General features: G+C 44.5%; 1 protein-coding gene across 1 annotated transcript in view; it reads left to right on the forward strand.

Annotated features, from left to right (window-relative positions):
- The window catches only part of TECTA (tectorin alpha), an 83,206-nt gene that overhangs the window by 63,928 nt on the left and 4,472 nt on the right, over window positions 1-14,806 (forward strand). The window contains exons 13-18 of the mRNA XM_081890087.1: window positions 3,365-3,748; window positions 4,921-5,207; window positions 7,495-7,775; window positions 8,494-8,604; window positions 11,146-11,348; window positions 12,598-12,761. Coding sequence (XP_081746213.1) covers window positions 3,365-3,748; window positions 4,921-5,207; window positions 7,495-7,775; window positions 8,494-8,604; window positions 11,146-11,348; window positions 12,598-12,761 — 1,430 coding nt within the window. The remainder of the gene's footprint in view (window positions 1-3,364; window positions 3,749-4,920; window positions 5,208-7,494; window positions 7,776-8,493; window positions 8,605-11,145; window positions 11,349-12,597; window positions 12,762-14,806) is intronic.

A 14,806-nucleotide genomic window follows, 5' to 3' on the forward strand; every position in this document is an offset into this window, starting at 1 on the left:
AGCTTGCTGACCTTGCAGTGCTTTGGCCGACTTATAGGGAAGCAATCTAGAGTCTCCTTTCATTCATTTACCCTTGTCTGTTGGAAGCAGTGTTTTTTTCTGGCCCCACTCAACGGTACATTCCTCGCACCCTCATGGTCCCTTCCAACTCTACGATTCTACTATTCCTTCCCCCATCCACCATGCCCAGTTCCTAAGAAAAAGGCTGATTAGGTGGAAAGGCAACTGTCAATGCTTTTATTCCAGACTGTCACTACAGTGGTACCTCGGGTTACATACGCTTCAGGTTACAGCCTTCACTAACCCAGAAATAGTACCTCGGGTTAAGAATTTTGCTTCAGGATGAGAACAGAAATCGTGCTCTGGCAGCCCGGCGTCAGCAGGAGGCCCCATTAGCTAAAGTGGTACTTCAGGTTAAGAACAGTTTCAGGTTAAGAATGGACCTCCAGAATGAATTAAGTACTTAACCCGAGGTACCACTGTATTTTCAGGTGGGATTCAGTCACATACTGGCAAATTCAAGTTGTCAAACTAAAGCTGTTTCTCTTGTGCAACAAACCTGACTGCTTCCTCCCAAAATTGGACTTTATGCGATAAGGAAAGTGTCGAGAAAATGCACTAGAAAGTGGGGCATAAACAATTTCTTGATACAATGTCATCTCTGCCCGCAAATGAACCGGAATGAAAACTCAGCAGATAACCAGTGTTGTCTAACCTACCTGCAAACTTTGGACATACAAATCGGGATGAATGGTGAATAAACAGTGACCTTTTCCCACAGTTAACAATAGTTCAGAAATTGTGTTAGGCTAAGGGCAGGCTCACACATGTATGTATGACACTTGATTATTCAGCCGTTGATAGCTGTCAATTGAATGTGAACTATTTCCACCCTACAACTCTTCATTCACTCAAATGTAACACCAGACTATGGTTTGGCATTGTGTGTGCAAACAGAGCCTCATGTTCAGCTGTTTCTTTTTTCTATCGCATGACACAACTTCTTCACTTACTGTTAGGTTCTCAGCAAACCATGGCCTGCCCTTAAACCAGGACACAAAACCTTGTTTATTTCCTTGATTGGGATCCTGGTTTGAGGGCAAACTGTATTTTGAATAAACCATAGTTTTCTGTGTTCAGACACAATGGCAAACAATGGAGAAGGAAGCAGGAATGCACAAGCACGAGGCTCTGCTCATGCATGTAAGGCCAAACCATAGTTTGGTGTTACAACTGAGCATAACCCATGTTTTAGAGATGATATGGAAGTTCTGTCAGTGGCAGCTGACCCAAAATAGCTAAGTCACAAATGCAAATCATCACCCACTGCTATGATCACCAACTGATGAACATGCATCTGGGAATGAGGCTGACAGATGAATCCAGATGTGCACTTAATATAATGAAAGTCCCAAGATTTTCTTTTGTATGTATGACTGTTGCTTTTTGCCAGGCCTACTAGTGCGCACTTTAAGGATTTTCTGGCCATATTTAGGAGCACACACAGGCATCACATCACAGATAGGCAGCCATTCTCCAGGAAACGACCCTTTGGGATGCCTGCATGTACTCTGGGGAGAAGCACACAGACAAAATCCACAGGTTTCAGTGTGATAAATGCCTAAAGTCCCAGCCACCCGCAGATCAGCTGACAACATGCAGGGTGTCTGTTTAAATAGGTACTACATGACTGCCCTCTCCTGGTTGCAAGGAACACTCTATGTCAATCAGCACAAGAGTCTGCAGAGCCCTGTTCTGTTGCAAATGTCTTGAAACCAAACCAAAGTAAGTTTTAGGGTCAGGCCACTATCTGCTTGAAAAGATTATGATGCTCTTTGTTTCTAAAGAGAAGTATTTATATAATGTCCTCTCCCGAAACACCAGGGTAGTATACAAATGAGTGGCTACTCAAGGGACATTTTAAGGCAACTGCTCAAGTGTACTGGCATAAAAAGGTATTCAGGAGATTCTTGAAAGCCCATAGTAAGGATGCCTGCCAAATACAGATTTGGAAGAGTGTTTCGCAGGATGGAAATAGCAACACTAAATGCTCAGCTCCTAGTGGAGGCCAGTGTGGTGTAGTGGTTAAGAGCGGTAGTCTCGTAATCTGGGGAACCGGGTTCGCGTCTCCGCTCCACCACATGCAGCTGCTGGGTGACCTTGGGCTAGTGACACTTCTCTGAAGTCTCTCAGCCCCACTCACCTCACAGAGTGTTTGTTGTGGGGGAGGAAGGGAAAGGAGGTTGTTAGCTGCTTTGAGACTCCTTAAAGGGAGTGAAAGGCGGGATATCAAATCCAAACTCTTCTTCTTCTTCTTCTTGGGCCTCTATAATGCAGCAGACAACAGCACTTCTCCAGATTCCCTCAGTGTTCGGGCTGGGATATAGGGCTCTGTGAGTTCTTAAGGTACCTGGGACCTAGCAGTAGTAACAACAACAAAAATAATTCTTGTTTTGTAGCTAGCATTGCTCTGTATGAATGGGATCCATTTCTCACATTGCCTTTCTGACCAGGGAGCATCATTTCTTTTTCTCAATCCAGGTATATCACATCAAACAGTGGAAACGTGGTAGGGGTCTTAATACACACGATTGTCCGAATGTGGAAAAAAGCAATTTCATTTGATTCTTTTTAAAATGTATCTCTCACTTTCTCTTCAAAAGAAATCAAAGCAGCTAACAATGTGGGTATAATTAAAACAATCTGGACCATCACAACACTAAACAAAATTGGCGCAACAGCAAACAATAAAGCACTGAAGCAAACCTGCATAACCCCATCAAAGCAGTAAGCAAAGAAATGAAATCAATATGAAGACACAATCTCATCAACAGCAACAAGAAGGACATTCAGAAATGGCAGTCAGCCACCACTAAAAGCCTCCCAGAAGAGTCAGATCGTATCTAGAAGGCTGACAGACAATGGTTGTGTACACACTATTCATTTAAAGCACACTCTCTTCCTCAAAGAATCCTGGGAACAGAGCTACAATTCCCAGTACCCTTAACAAACTCTAATCCCCAGAACTCCCCGAGGGAGTGGAAATGTGCTTTAAATGATGGGAGCCAGCATGCTTTCCTGGGTACAGTGTTCTGTAGGGTTGGCATCATGACCAAAAAGGTATCACTCCTCAGACCCACCCACCCCACTTGTTAGCCAGCAGGCACAGAACACGACCCAGAACGTCAGGTGTTGGGAAAAGTGCATGTGCTTTGGATTCTTGTCTTTGATTTGGGCATTCACTGTGACCACATGTACACCCTTTTTTGGATGGATCCGCTGTCAGCTTTCATGTTATTGCTTTTCATATTTCATGTTTCGTTCACCTTATTGCTTCCTTCTCTTTCTTGCTCATTTCCTGCAGCCCAAGCAGCTCTTCTGGAGCAGCGACTGCACCCGACGCTGCCGCTGTTTCCGCCGCAACCTCATCCAGTGCGATCCACGGCAGTGCAAGTCGGATGAGGAGTGCGCCCTCCGGAATGGAGTTCGTGGCTGCTTCAGCAAGAAGAGTTCCTACTGCATTGCGGCAGGTGGAGGGGTGTTCCGCACGTTTGATGGTGCCTTCCTCCGCTTCCCTGCCAACTGCGCCTTTGTCCTCTCCACAATCTGCCAGAAACTCCCTGATGTCTCCTTCCAGCTCATCATCAATTTTGATAAGTGGTCGTCCCCAAACCTGACAGTCATCTCACCTGTTTACTTCTATATCAATGAAGAACAGATTCTTATCAGCGATCGTAATACTGTCAAGGTACAGTACTGACTCATTTAGAATGCTAAATCGTAAGAGCCTGCTGGATGAAACCAGTGGCCCATAGACCCAGCATCCTGTTCTCATAGTGGCCAACCAGATGCCCATGGGATGCCCACAAGCTGGACCTGAGCACAAGAGTGCTGCCCCCCTCTGGTGGTTTCTAGCAACTGGTATTCAGAAGCATTCTGCACCTAACAGTGGAAGCAGAACAAGAGCCATCAGGGGCAATTTAATCCATAGGTAGCTGGTGGTCCCCTAAGAACTGTCTAAATCCCAAGACTCCAGTAATGATATACAGCATCCTATTCCAGGTAGTAAGCAAGCCCATGGGGGAAGGGGTGTTCAGCCAAGAGTTCATGTACAAACGGGGCTCTTGACACATCCAAGTAGATTCCTGGATGCGTAGAGAAGTTACACACCAGCAAGGATCAGATGGTGCTTCAGTAGCAATTTGGAGTTCACCGAGGTTCTAAATAGGCTGCACATCATTCCAGGTGGCTACCTTAACCCCCACCAATGAAAGACCCTGTATTTAAAGGGGCCGTGCTTTATTCAGTAGGCTCTGGCAGTGTTGTGAAGATGGAGGCTCAACTGCAATTTCTGGAGTGGACTGTTTGGAATAGGAGAGTGATGACAACAGGCTCCAGGGAAAGTGGGATGGTTTGAGCTGAGACTGAATCCTTGCTCCAATCTGTCACTTTCTTGAAGTCCATGGTCTCACCCTTTAGGTACAGAAAATCTGATCCTGGTGTTATGACCTACTTAGGCTAATATTAGGTGCTTGTCTTGACTGTTAACTAGGACCTGAACCTGTAGCCTCTGAAATTGAAAGCCCCTCTAGCACTAGCTGAAGAGTTGGCTTTCCTTGCTCACAGAAAGTCCCAATCTTTTTTTGTGAAAGTTTCTGGTTGGAAATTTGGAACACTGAATTCTGAAATTCAAATTTATTCATTCCAAAATTCAGCTAAACCAATCAGCTTAATTTGATGTCTTCATTGTGTAAGATGACTGGCATCAAGTTCTCACACGCAATTGGAACATAGGAGTTTAAACCTTCCAAACTGAGTCTTACAATTTTTCATATGATCTTGTCGATTTTTATAAGTTAGCCAGAAAAGAGAAAAAGATGCATTAATGTAGCATGAAATATTGCTTGATTTCTTGATCAGGTGAATGGGACACAGGTGAACGTCCCCTTTGTGACTGGTTTGTCAACCAAAATCTACAGCATAGAGGGCTTCCTGGTCATTGATACCAGCCCAGATATCCAGATCCATTACAATGGCTTCAACGTCATCAAAATCGCCATCAGTGAGCGACTGCAGAATAAAGTATGTGGCCTTTGCGGGAATTTCAACGGGGATCGCACAGATGATTATGTCACCTTGCGAGGGAAGCCGGTGGTGAGCAGTGTGTTCCTGGCCCAGAGTTGGAAGACGAATGGCATGCAGAAGAGGTACATGGAGTGATGCAGGGGGGCTGGGGAAAGGGTGCACATTCCAGCCAGGCAAAAGCAATTGAGGGCAGGGCAAGACAAAAGCAATTGAGAAGGATGTGGAGCAGCACCAATGAAAGACATGGCCGGAGGAGAAGAGGTGTGGTTTAGAGATGGGATGGGACTCAGAGGCACTGTTTTACAGTGGCTCTGTTCCTTTCTAGAGAGGTGAACCCAGAAGGTGGTGCTGGGGGACTCCTGTTGGCCTGCGGGGTCCCTCAGGGTTCTGCTCTGTCCCCCATGCTATTTAACAAAAAACACTAGGAGAGGTTGATGGGGTTCAGTGCCACCAGTATGCTGATGACACTCAGGACTCAGCTATACAGCTACAAATAAAACGTTTTAAGTGTGTTGTAAAGTGCAATATACAAATGTGACACTAGGTGGCGAAAGTGAGCTATGGCAAAGTCAATGTATTTTTTTCCCCAAAAACTTTTTAAAAAGCATTTTCACAACGTTTTTTTCTATGTGTGTAGATTCTACCTCAGTTCTATTTCTCCTTTCCACCCAGAGCCAAGGAAGCTGTCTCGGTTCTAAACCAGCGTCTGTCATCAGTAATGGACTGGATGAGGGTGAACAAATTGTAGTTTAATTCAGGCAAGATAGAGGTGCTCTTGGTCAGTCGGCAGGCAGAACAGGGAATAGGGATTCAGCCTGTGCTGGATGGAGTAACACTTCCCCTGAAGACACAGGTTCGCAGTTTAGGGATGGTCCTGGACTCAGCCCTGAACATGAATGGCCAGGAGTGCATTTGCACAGTGAAAGCTAGTGCACCAGCTGCACCCATTCCTTGAGATGTCTGATTTGGCCACAGTGGCACAGTTACATCCCATGCCTTATTGACATCCCATTTGGATTGCTGTAACACACACTATGTGCTCAAAAACCACAACTGCCTCAAAAGAGCTGCAGCCAGATTGTTGACCGGAGCTGATCATAGGGAGCATAGACTCCCTTGCTAGAGGAACTGCACAGGCTACTGATGGTCTGTTTCCAGGCACAACTCAAAGCGCTAGTTATCACCTATAAATCCCTACATGGCTTAGGTTCGAGCTGTCTGAAAGACTGTATTCCCTCATACAACCCTGCTCAGGTTTTGAGATCTTCAGGGGATTCCCTTCTCTTGGTCTCAGCACCCTCACAAGCGTGCTTGGTGGGGGTGCAGGAGAGGGCCTTCTTAGTAGCTGCTCCCAGATTTTGGAGCACCCTCTCTAGAGAAGCTAGACTGGCTCCCTCCTTGCTGTCCTTCTGCCAGCAGGCAAATACATTACTGTTCCAACAGGCTTTGGGGAATCAACTGCTTTTAATTAAAGGGCTGGTGCTTCTTGTAATTACTGATGTGTTTTAAACAGATTTTAGATATGTATGTAGTTTAGATACTATCAGTGTCTAATTGTTTTTCAGTGATAGCTTTTTCTATGTTTTTAGTGATTCTTCTTTTTATTTGTAAGCTGTCTTGAGTCCCATCAGGGGGGAAAACAGGATAACTACTACTACTACTACTACTACTACTACTACTACTGCTACTACTACTACCACTAAGACTACAATAAAAGATTCCCGGCAGGCTGCATTCAGTCCCCTGGGGCCCTGAGGTTCCCCACCCTCACCTTAGGTGAAGGAAAGGACAAATACTCATTTCCTGAGCCTGCTGCAAAAGCCAGGACAAGAGTTCGGAGACTGCAGAATCCCAATTTGCATTTGTCTCTTTATATATTATATAAAAACAAGTAGACTTTTAGCTATTTCTGGTTGCAGTGAAAATCTTAAAAGGCCTGGACAATGTCTATTTAATGAAAGATAAGACAGGGTGGGCTTTGGTTCTTTCAGGGGCCAGGAGATGCAGCTTCTGCATGCAACACGCATTCATGTGCCAGAACTGGGTCATAAGCAAGTGGGAGCTAGGAATCATGCCAGGAGTCAGAGGTGAGGAGGCCAAGTCAGGGAACAAGCGTCAGCCAGCAGAAACTATTATTGCTCAAGCAAAGTCCAAGCCCATCTAGGAAGGCTTTTTATAGTCCCTCCTGTTGAGAAAAGCCAATGGCCAGTCTGGGTGAGTGGAGCCACTCTCTTGCATGGAGACTACTCACTGCCTAGAAATATGTTCCATACTCTAGCCCTAGTGCCTCATTGCACACAGACATGGTTTCCTGATACAGCTTCCACCACTGTGCTCTTCCCTATGCTTCTTGTACACCTTTCCACATCTTCAGTATTCTGCAGTCTTTTGTGGTTTTTGTGATTCCAGCTGCAATGAGCTTCAATACGCTCAGTACGCTGCCACCTGCGACAACGTGCAGATCCAGGTCCTGCAGAGCGACAGCTACTGCCTCAAGCTTACTGACATGAAAGGCTTCTTTCAGCCTTGTTACGGGCTGCTGGACCCAATGCCCTTCTATGAATCCTGCTTTCTGGACGGCTGCTACAACCAGAAGAAGTACCAGCTCTGTGGCTCTCTGGCAGCCTATGGGGAGGCCTGCCGCTCCTTTGGAATTCTCAGCACAGAATGGATTGAGAAGGAAAATTGCTGTAAGCGAGCTAGGATTAGTTCCATCTTCCTACTGAGAAATTCTCAAACTTTGTCACAGTGGGCTTCCCTAAGTCAATAAAACAGCCATTCAAGGGCACATTTGGCATGTTAGATCCTGCTGTTGACCAGCTACGTTATTGCAGATTTATCGGGAGCACAATAAAGGGCTATCTAGGCAACACTTTCAGCATGTAACAGCCTTGGGTGCTAACTTTTTATTTCAGGGAAGCAAGAGGCATTGTAAAAAAAAAAAAACCCAAACACATTAGATCTTAGACTCTGAAATATATGAATTATAGCCAAATACTTGGAGTGAAACCACTGAAGTTAATAGCATGGCCTACATAGATTCATTGATTTCAATGGGACTGCTCTGAGTAGAAGTTAGTTGGATGCAGCCCTGCATTACAGCCAGTTGATTTACTGTGTTCCTTGCCATCTAATCTTACAGATCCCTTCTGGATAGTATTCTTGAACTTCATCATTGCAATGGTGAACATAAAGACCTATCATAATTCCCTTGATTATGACAAATGATTGATTGCACCTTAGATTAATTCACGTCACCCCAACAAAGGCTGGTTAACATAGGAAAAAAGGCCCAGGTCTTCTCTTGTGTTAGCACTTTGTGTGTAAGTGATAAACAGCAGCTCATGCAACTGGTCTTAAAATAAATTGGTTGTCCTTCTTTGTTTCCCCCTCCTTTTTCCTTTTTAGCAGGAGTGGTTGAAGATCCCTGTGTGGGGGCAGATTGTCCCAACAGAACTTGTGAGGTGGAGAATGGAGGAGAGCTGTGTGGCTGCATAGAACCACCACCCTATGGAAACAGTGAGTTACCAGTGGCCGTGTTGAAGCTGCCAAGGGGTGACTGGGAAAGCATCTTTAACACATCCCTGTTACAGAGGGAGCATATAGGTGATCCAAACAGCAAGCATTCTCTGCTTACTGTAGGCTTCCCTAAAACCTGCAGCCCCCAACTCCATGTGTTTTCATATATTCCCCAATTATGCAGGCAGTGTGCCTGTATCATGGATACTATCCTGGTGATGTGAAATATCAATATCAATTTTCATTATTATTTATTTCCCGCCCATCTGGCTATGTTTCCCCAGCTACTCTGGGGCATTAAAACTTTACTAGACAGTCACAACCAGCATTGAGTCTCTGGCATGATCTTCTGCATGTATCACTGTGTCCTTCACATATATGATCCAGGCACAGTGAATTAACAGTGCATTGTCCTTTCAAGAACAGTCCAGCCATCTCTCTCCCTCCCATCCCTTAGTTTAGGACGTGGGTAGCCAATGCAGTGCTCTCTAGATGTTGTTGATTTACAACTCCCATCATCCCTCACCATCAGCCATGGTGGCTGGGCTGAAGAGAGCTTAGCATTTGTTAGGCTTCATATTGGCTAGTTTAGAAGTCTGCTACAATCCAGTGAGTAACTTGTGATGTCAGTCTTGGTGCTCGTAATTTCAAGGTTTGTTGAGGTTGTAGATCTGGTTTTCATGTTGGCTGAGTGTTGTATGCAATGCAGCGTTAACTTAAAGTCACCTAGCAGTGTATTTGTTCCACTGCCAGAAAACTGTTGCGCAAAGATAAACAAAGTACATTTTCCAAAGATGGTTAAGAAACAGACTGCACACAAAAATCAGCTATTGGACAACAAGGGTTGGCTGTTTCACAAACAGCTTCCACAATTGCAGGCGCTGCATTGGATTCCTTTGTTGCTCAACCTTTGAACTCTTGCCCTAGTGGATGGAGAACATTGGATGCAGCCTTGAGTTTTTCTCCTCGCAAATAATATCAAGTATGTGTAGTCAAAAGGAACCTTGTTTTTCCCCCTTATATCTTCCATCTTTTCTACCCCTGGTTTAGGAAGGATCAGACATCAGTTTTGTAGGTGTGATGACGCTAAATTTTTGTTTCTGGAATACTGTCCATGCTCTTAGATACAAGGATGTTACAGAACGATCGTAGGACTAAGATGACAGAAATTAATGATTTGAATGGAATTTGTTCGGACGGGGTGGAAGGTTCATATTGTCACAGAAACTTTGAATTGCTCTTCAGCTAAGATACATTTTGTTCTAGTTCAAACAATTGTAGTTTGTGCAATGCCAAGTTACCTTAGTGGTGAGTCAGTCCACGGGAACATAAAAATGGCCCATTATTTCATCACCTTATTTTATCTCATTTTTCTCCCTTGGGTCTCAGCACTGGATTGTTTCCTGTGGCAGAATTTTCCATTGCTTCGTCCAGCCTTGTTTTCCACTTGCCCTGATTCCTGAGGCTTCAACTGATTTCCATACAAATACACAGGGTTTTTTTTTATTTAAAAAAATCCTTACACCATTAAAAATCAATTTTGCACAGCTATCTTCCTTGCTGTCTGTGAATGTCAATTGCTTGTAGCCTCAGCTCGCCAGCCCTGGAAAATATCACTTGGAACTGTCCATCAAACCTGAATTGAGGAGGGAAGGGGATTTATTCTGCATCCCCATCAGAGAGTCTGACTTAAGACTTCTGGTCCTGGTAGAATGCCAGGTGTATTTTGGGAGATCACATAAGAACACATGAATGGGCAAAAAAAACTTCCTTGGTGACAAATCAAATACCATCTCCAAATTCAAAAGGATATACAAAACAGCTTTTGTAGTAATCAACATGAGAGATTATTGTATGGCATGACTGCATGGCTAACAATGGTTAAGATTCAATTAAACAATGATTAAGAGTCAATTAAAATGGGTTAAATCTATTTGTCACCTGAAACTCAAGAAGCAAAACAAGGTCAAGGAGTACCCTTCTAAGCAGATGTAATTTACCCAGGACAGGACAGACTCCTAGACCTCTCACATTTGGCTTGCAATCCATCAAAATCACCATCTTCTTGAGATTTATTTCCAACTTGTACTCTCTAAGGATTGAGTGCTGCACCAGAAGCTGATGTAAAACTTAAAATAGAGCTGGATGTTATCTGCATACTGCTGACACCACACTGCAGTTTTGTACAACTGCACCTATCACCTGCATATAAATATTAGACTAGCTTTACACTAGATAAGCCATTAATATATGCAAACAGTCATTCCTAGGCACCATGCACTTCCATCTTAATGAATTAATTTTACAATTAATCTGACTTCCTCAGTCTTGCATAAATAATAGGGGAGGAAATCAGCTGGCCATCAGGACTAAGGCTTTGATTGAAATGAATTGTTAATGTTCACGTCCTTTACTTCTATTTTCGACCGTGTTGTGGCCTTTAAATGATATTTTGACTAGTAAATGTGATAGAAATCCAATTGCCAATTGCCTAGCCCTTATCTGCACACAGCTCCCCACTCCTTTTCTTTTTCATTGCAGACACGCAAGACATCCTGGATGCTGAGGTGACCTGCAAAGCTGCCCAGATGGAGGTGTCCATCTCAAAGTGCAAGCTGTTTCAGCTGGGCTTTGAAAGAGAAGGGGTGCGCATCAATGACCGCCACTGTCCTGGCATTGAAGGAGAAGATTTCATCTCCTTTCAGATAAATAACACCAAGGGCAACTGTGGAAACATAGTGCAGGTCAGAATGTTTGAGGAACTCTGGATTTGCTCCTATTCTCATGACACCCTTCTTCAGCTCATTGATTGTTCTGGGCTTGTGTCACTAGAGTCCTGCCATGAAAGGTTTTGCATCCCTGCCATCAAAACATCATCAGATGCATTCTGAATGTTACATACATACAGCACCACTAGTGTATATGGTACTTTACAGAGTTTCATAAGCAAAAAATTAAGCCATGTCAGGAGAGCCAGCAGCAGTATATCACACTGTGCAAGTTGGAGTTAACTCTTTATTAACAAAACCCATGATCTGCACATGAGTGTTGGGCCTAATGAACACAGCAACTCATCTCCAGTAGGTGTTGCCCCCATGAAGCAGTTGCTGAGACTGAAGGTCCCTGCCCCCCACAGCTGCCTAAGTCTCCTGCTCTCCAGGGTGCTTCCCAAGCAATCTGAGACTGTGTTTGTGTGTCGCCAAACTCTCCTCTGTCCTTTTAATGCCTCTTCTGGTTCTGGGAGGCAAGCAGGTAGGGGAGCTAATCTCCCAGACAAGGAGGGGGAGACCCCCACGACTCTTCAACAGCCTGACCCATCTCTGCTTCTTGGTCCTGTTACTTCCTCAGCTCCCGACATCTCCTCTTCCCTCTATTCTCCCTCTGGATCACTCATCATTGTCCCACCTCCATTCCTTGAGCTCTGAGCCTTCCTCCGTTGTTGGTTCCCCAACTGGTTCCTCCCACTATTCCTCTGTATCCAACCAATCCACTGCCCTTAGGAAGCTTATGATATATAATAGACTTTTATAATAATTTTAATTTATTATAAGTAATCCTGAAATTTTATTTAGGGCTATCCACAAATTCAAGAAGGTTTTGTCAACTGATCATCTACTTTTTAATTGATTCCTCAACTTGCCAGACTTCCATTCTTCTCAGACTATCCTCAGACCACATAAAGAGATTCTTCACTCAAGGTAGCTTCTTTTGGGTTAGTCTTCTGTTGGATGGTTCCCTCCATTTCACTCAACTTAAGCAAGGAAATTTAGACTGCAATTCTGTATACACCCAGTTTAGAGTAAGTTCCACTGAACTCAATACAAGTTACTACTGAGTAGACGCGTATTGCTGTTAAGTCTAAAGCACAGATTATGGCTTTGGATACTATTAAAGAGAATAATACAAGTGTCGAGTGGGCATCTGCACATCTGAGAGGCCTTTAATCCTTCTATGTGTATCTCCCCACCCCCACATTTTTTCCCCTCTGCGCAGTCCAACAGCACCCACATCATGTACAAAAACACAGTCTGGATCGAAAGTGCAAACAACACTGGAAACATTATCACTCGGGACCGAACTATCAATGTTGAATTCTCCTGTGCTTATGAGCTTGACATCAAAATTTCTTTGGATTCCGTTGTGAGACCAATGCTCAGGTAATAGAAACACCTGCTTCCTTTGTACACATGGAGAGGTCATTTGGGTGGGATAAAGGATAAAGGCCCCGCTCTCATTGACTTTATTTGGAAGGGTACAGGATCCTCTGAGGTGACACCCACAGGAATATATGGAGTCAATTTACATGTTATATTGAATTTGACTTCCTTTTCTTTCTTTCTTTCTTTCTTTCTTTCTTTCTTTCTTTCTTTCTTTCTTTCTTTAAATGCTAATGTCATTCCTGTGACTGAGTTCATGAGAGCACTGTCTGAAAATTGGCATAAATGCAATCGTTGAGACAGCTAGAGCGCTGGTGGTGGAAAACTCATTCTGAATCAGACCAGACATGGGCTAGAGCTCAATGTCGAGCCTACCAAGTGACGATGGTGACAGCAAAGAGGACCGTCTTCACCACCTCTGTTGCATCCGCAGAAAACAGCAGCAGGAGACTCTTTCAGGTGGTTCGCAATCTGGTCCTGAATGGGGAAACTGTGTCCCTGAAGGACCAGGTGCGTAGCCTGGGAGTCATTTTGGACTCATAGCTGTCCATGGAGGCGCAGATTAATTCTGTGTCCAGGGCGGCTGTCTACCAGCTCCATTTGGTATGCAGGCTGAGACCCTACCTGCCCGTGGACTGTCTTGCCAGAGTGGTTATGCGCTAGTTATCTCCCGCTTGGACTACTGCATTGCGCTCCATGTGGAGCTACCTTTGAAGGTGACCCGGAAACTACAACTAATCCAGAATGCAGCAGCTAGGCTGGTGACTGGGAATGGCCGCCGGAACCATATAACACCGGTCCTAAGAAATCTGCACTGGCTCCCAGTACGTTTCCAAGCACAATTCAAAGTGTTGCTGCTGACCTTTAAAGTCCTAAGCGGCCTCGGTCCTGTATACCTGAAAGAGCATCTCCATCCCCATCGTTCAGCCCAGACACTGAGATCCAGTGCCAAGGGCCTTCTGGCAGTTCCCTCTTTGTGAGAAGTGAGGTTACAGGGAATCAGACAGAGGGCCTTCTCAGTAGTGGTGCCCGCCCTGTGGAACGCCCTCCCATCAGATGTCAAGGAAATTAGCAGCTATCCTATTTTTAAAATATCCTAACATCCTCCCCCTTTCCGTGTAACCTGTAGTACCTGTGGTTCAACCCAATTGCAACCTCTGTACATAAACCTTAAGTTGTTCTCTGTTAACAACCTTAGACAACAGATCAGCAGGAATTTCATTTCCTGCCATGTAGGACACCTGAATGAGTCCTTTCTGAATACACTCTCTTGCACGATGTAGCTTAATCTGCAAGTACTTGGTTCTTTGCTTGCAACTCTCTGAGTTCAGCAGAGCCAAACAGGATCTATTGTCTTGATACACTTGTATAGGACATTTCACAGAAACTCCGATATCCTTAAACAGTTGCATCAACCACTCACAATCCATGAGTGAAAATGACAGAGCATTGAGTTCTGCTTCACAGGAACTTAGGCTCACTGTCGTCTGCTTCTTGCACAGCCAGTCAAACAGACATGTACATGTAGCATACTCCAGAAGTGCTTGTACCATCTGTGGTGTCACTTCCAAAACTAGCATCTGCAAAGATTTCAAGACCTCCAGTCTTCTGACTGGTGAACCTCAGCCTGTAGTGCATAGTCCCTTTCAAATAGCGGGCTATGCGCTTCAGAGCTTTCCAATCCTGAACAGCAGGATTGTTAGCATGTCTGCTAAGCAGGTTAGTGCTTACAGCAATGTCAGGTCTTGAGCATCTAGCAATGAAATTCAACTTGCCTAGAACGCATCTGTATAGCATAGTGTCAGAAAACGCTTCAGCAGTACTATCTACCTGGTAACCTGTCACCATCGGTGTATCTGCTGGGTTTGCATCAACCAAATTCAACCTGGTTAATACATCAGCAATTTTCTGTGTTTGGTGTACCAGAAAATTACCTGCTTGGTCCCTCTCCACCTGCAGAGAAAGATAGTTGGATACCTCACCAAGATCCTTCATGTCAAAGTGCTCCTTCAGCTGAGCTAGGGTGCTTTTGTACAAAGCCTGAT

Source organism: Podarcis melisellensis (assembly GCF_964234715.1).
Source record: "Podarcis melisellensis genome assembly, chromosome: 15".
In the NCBI taxonomy this organism is placed as follows: domain Eukaryota; kingdom Metazoa; phylum Chordata; class Lepidosauria; order Squamata; family Lacertidae; genus Podarcis; species Podarcis melisellensis.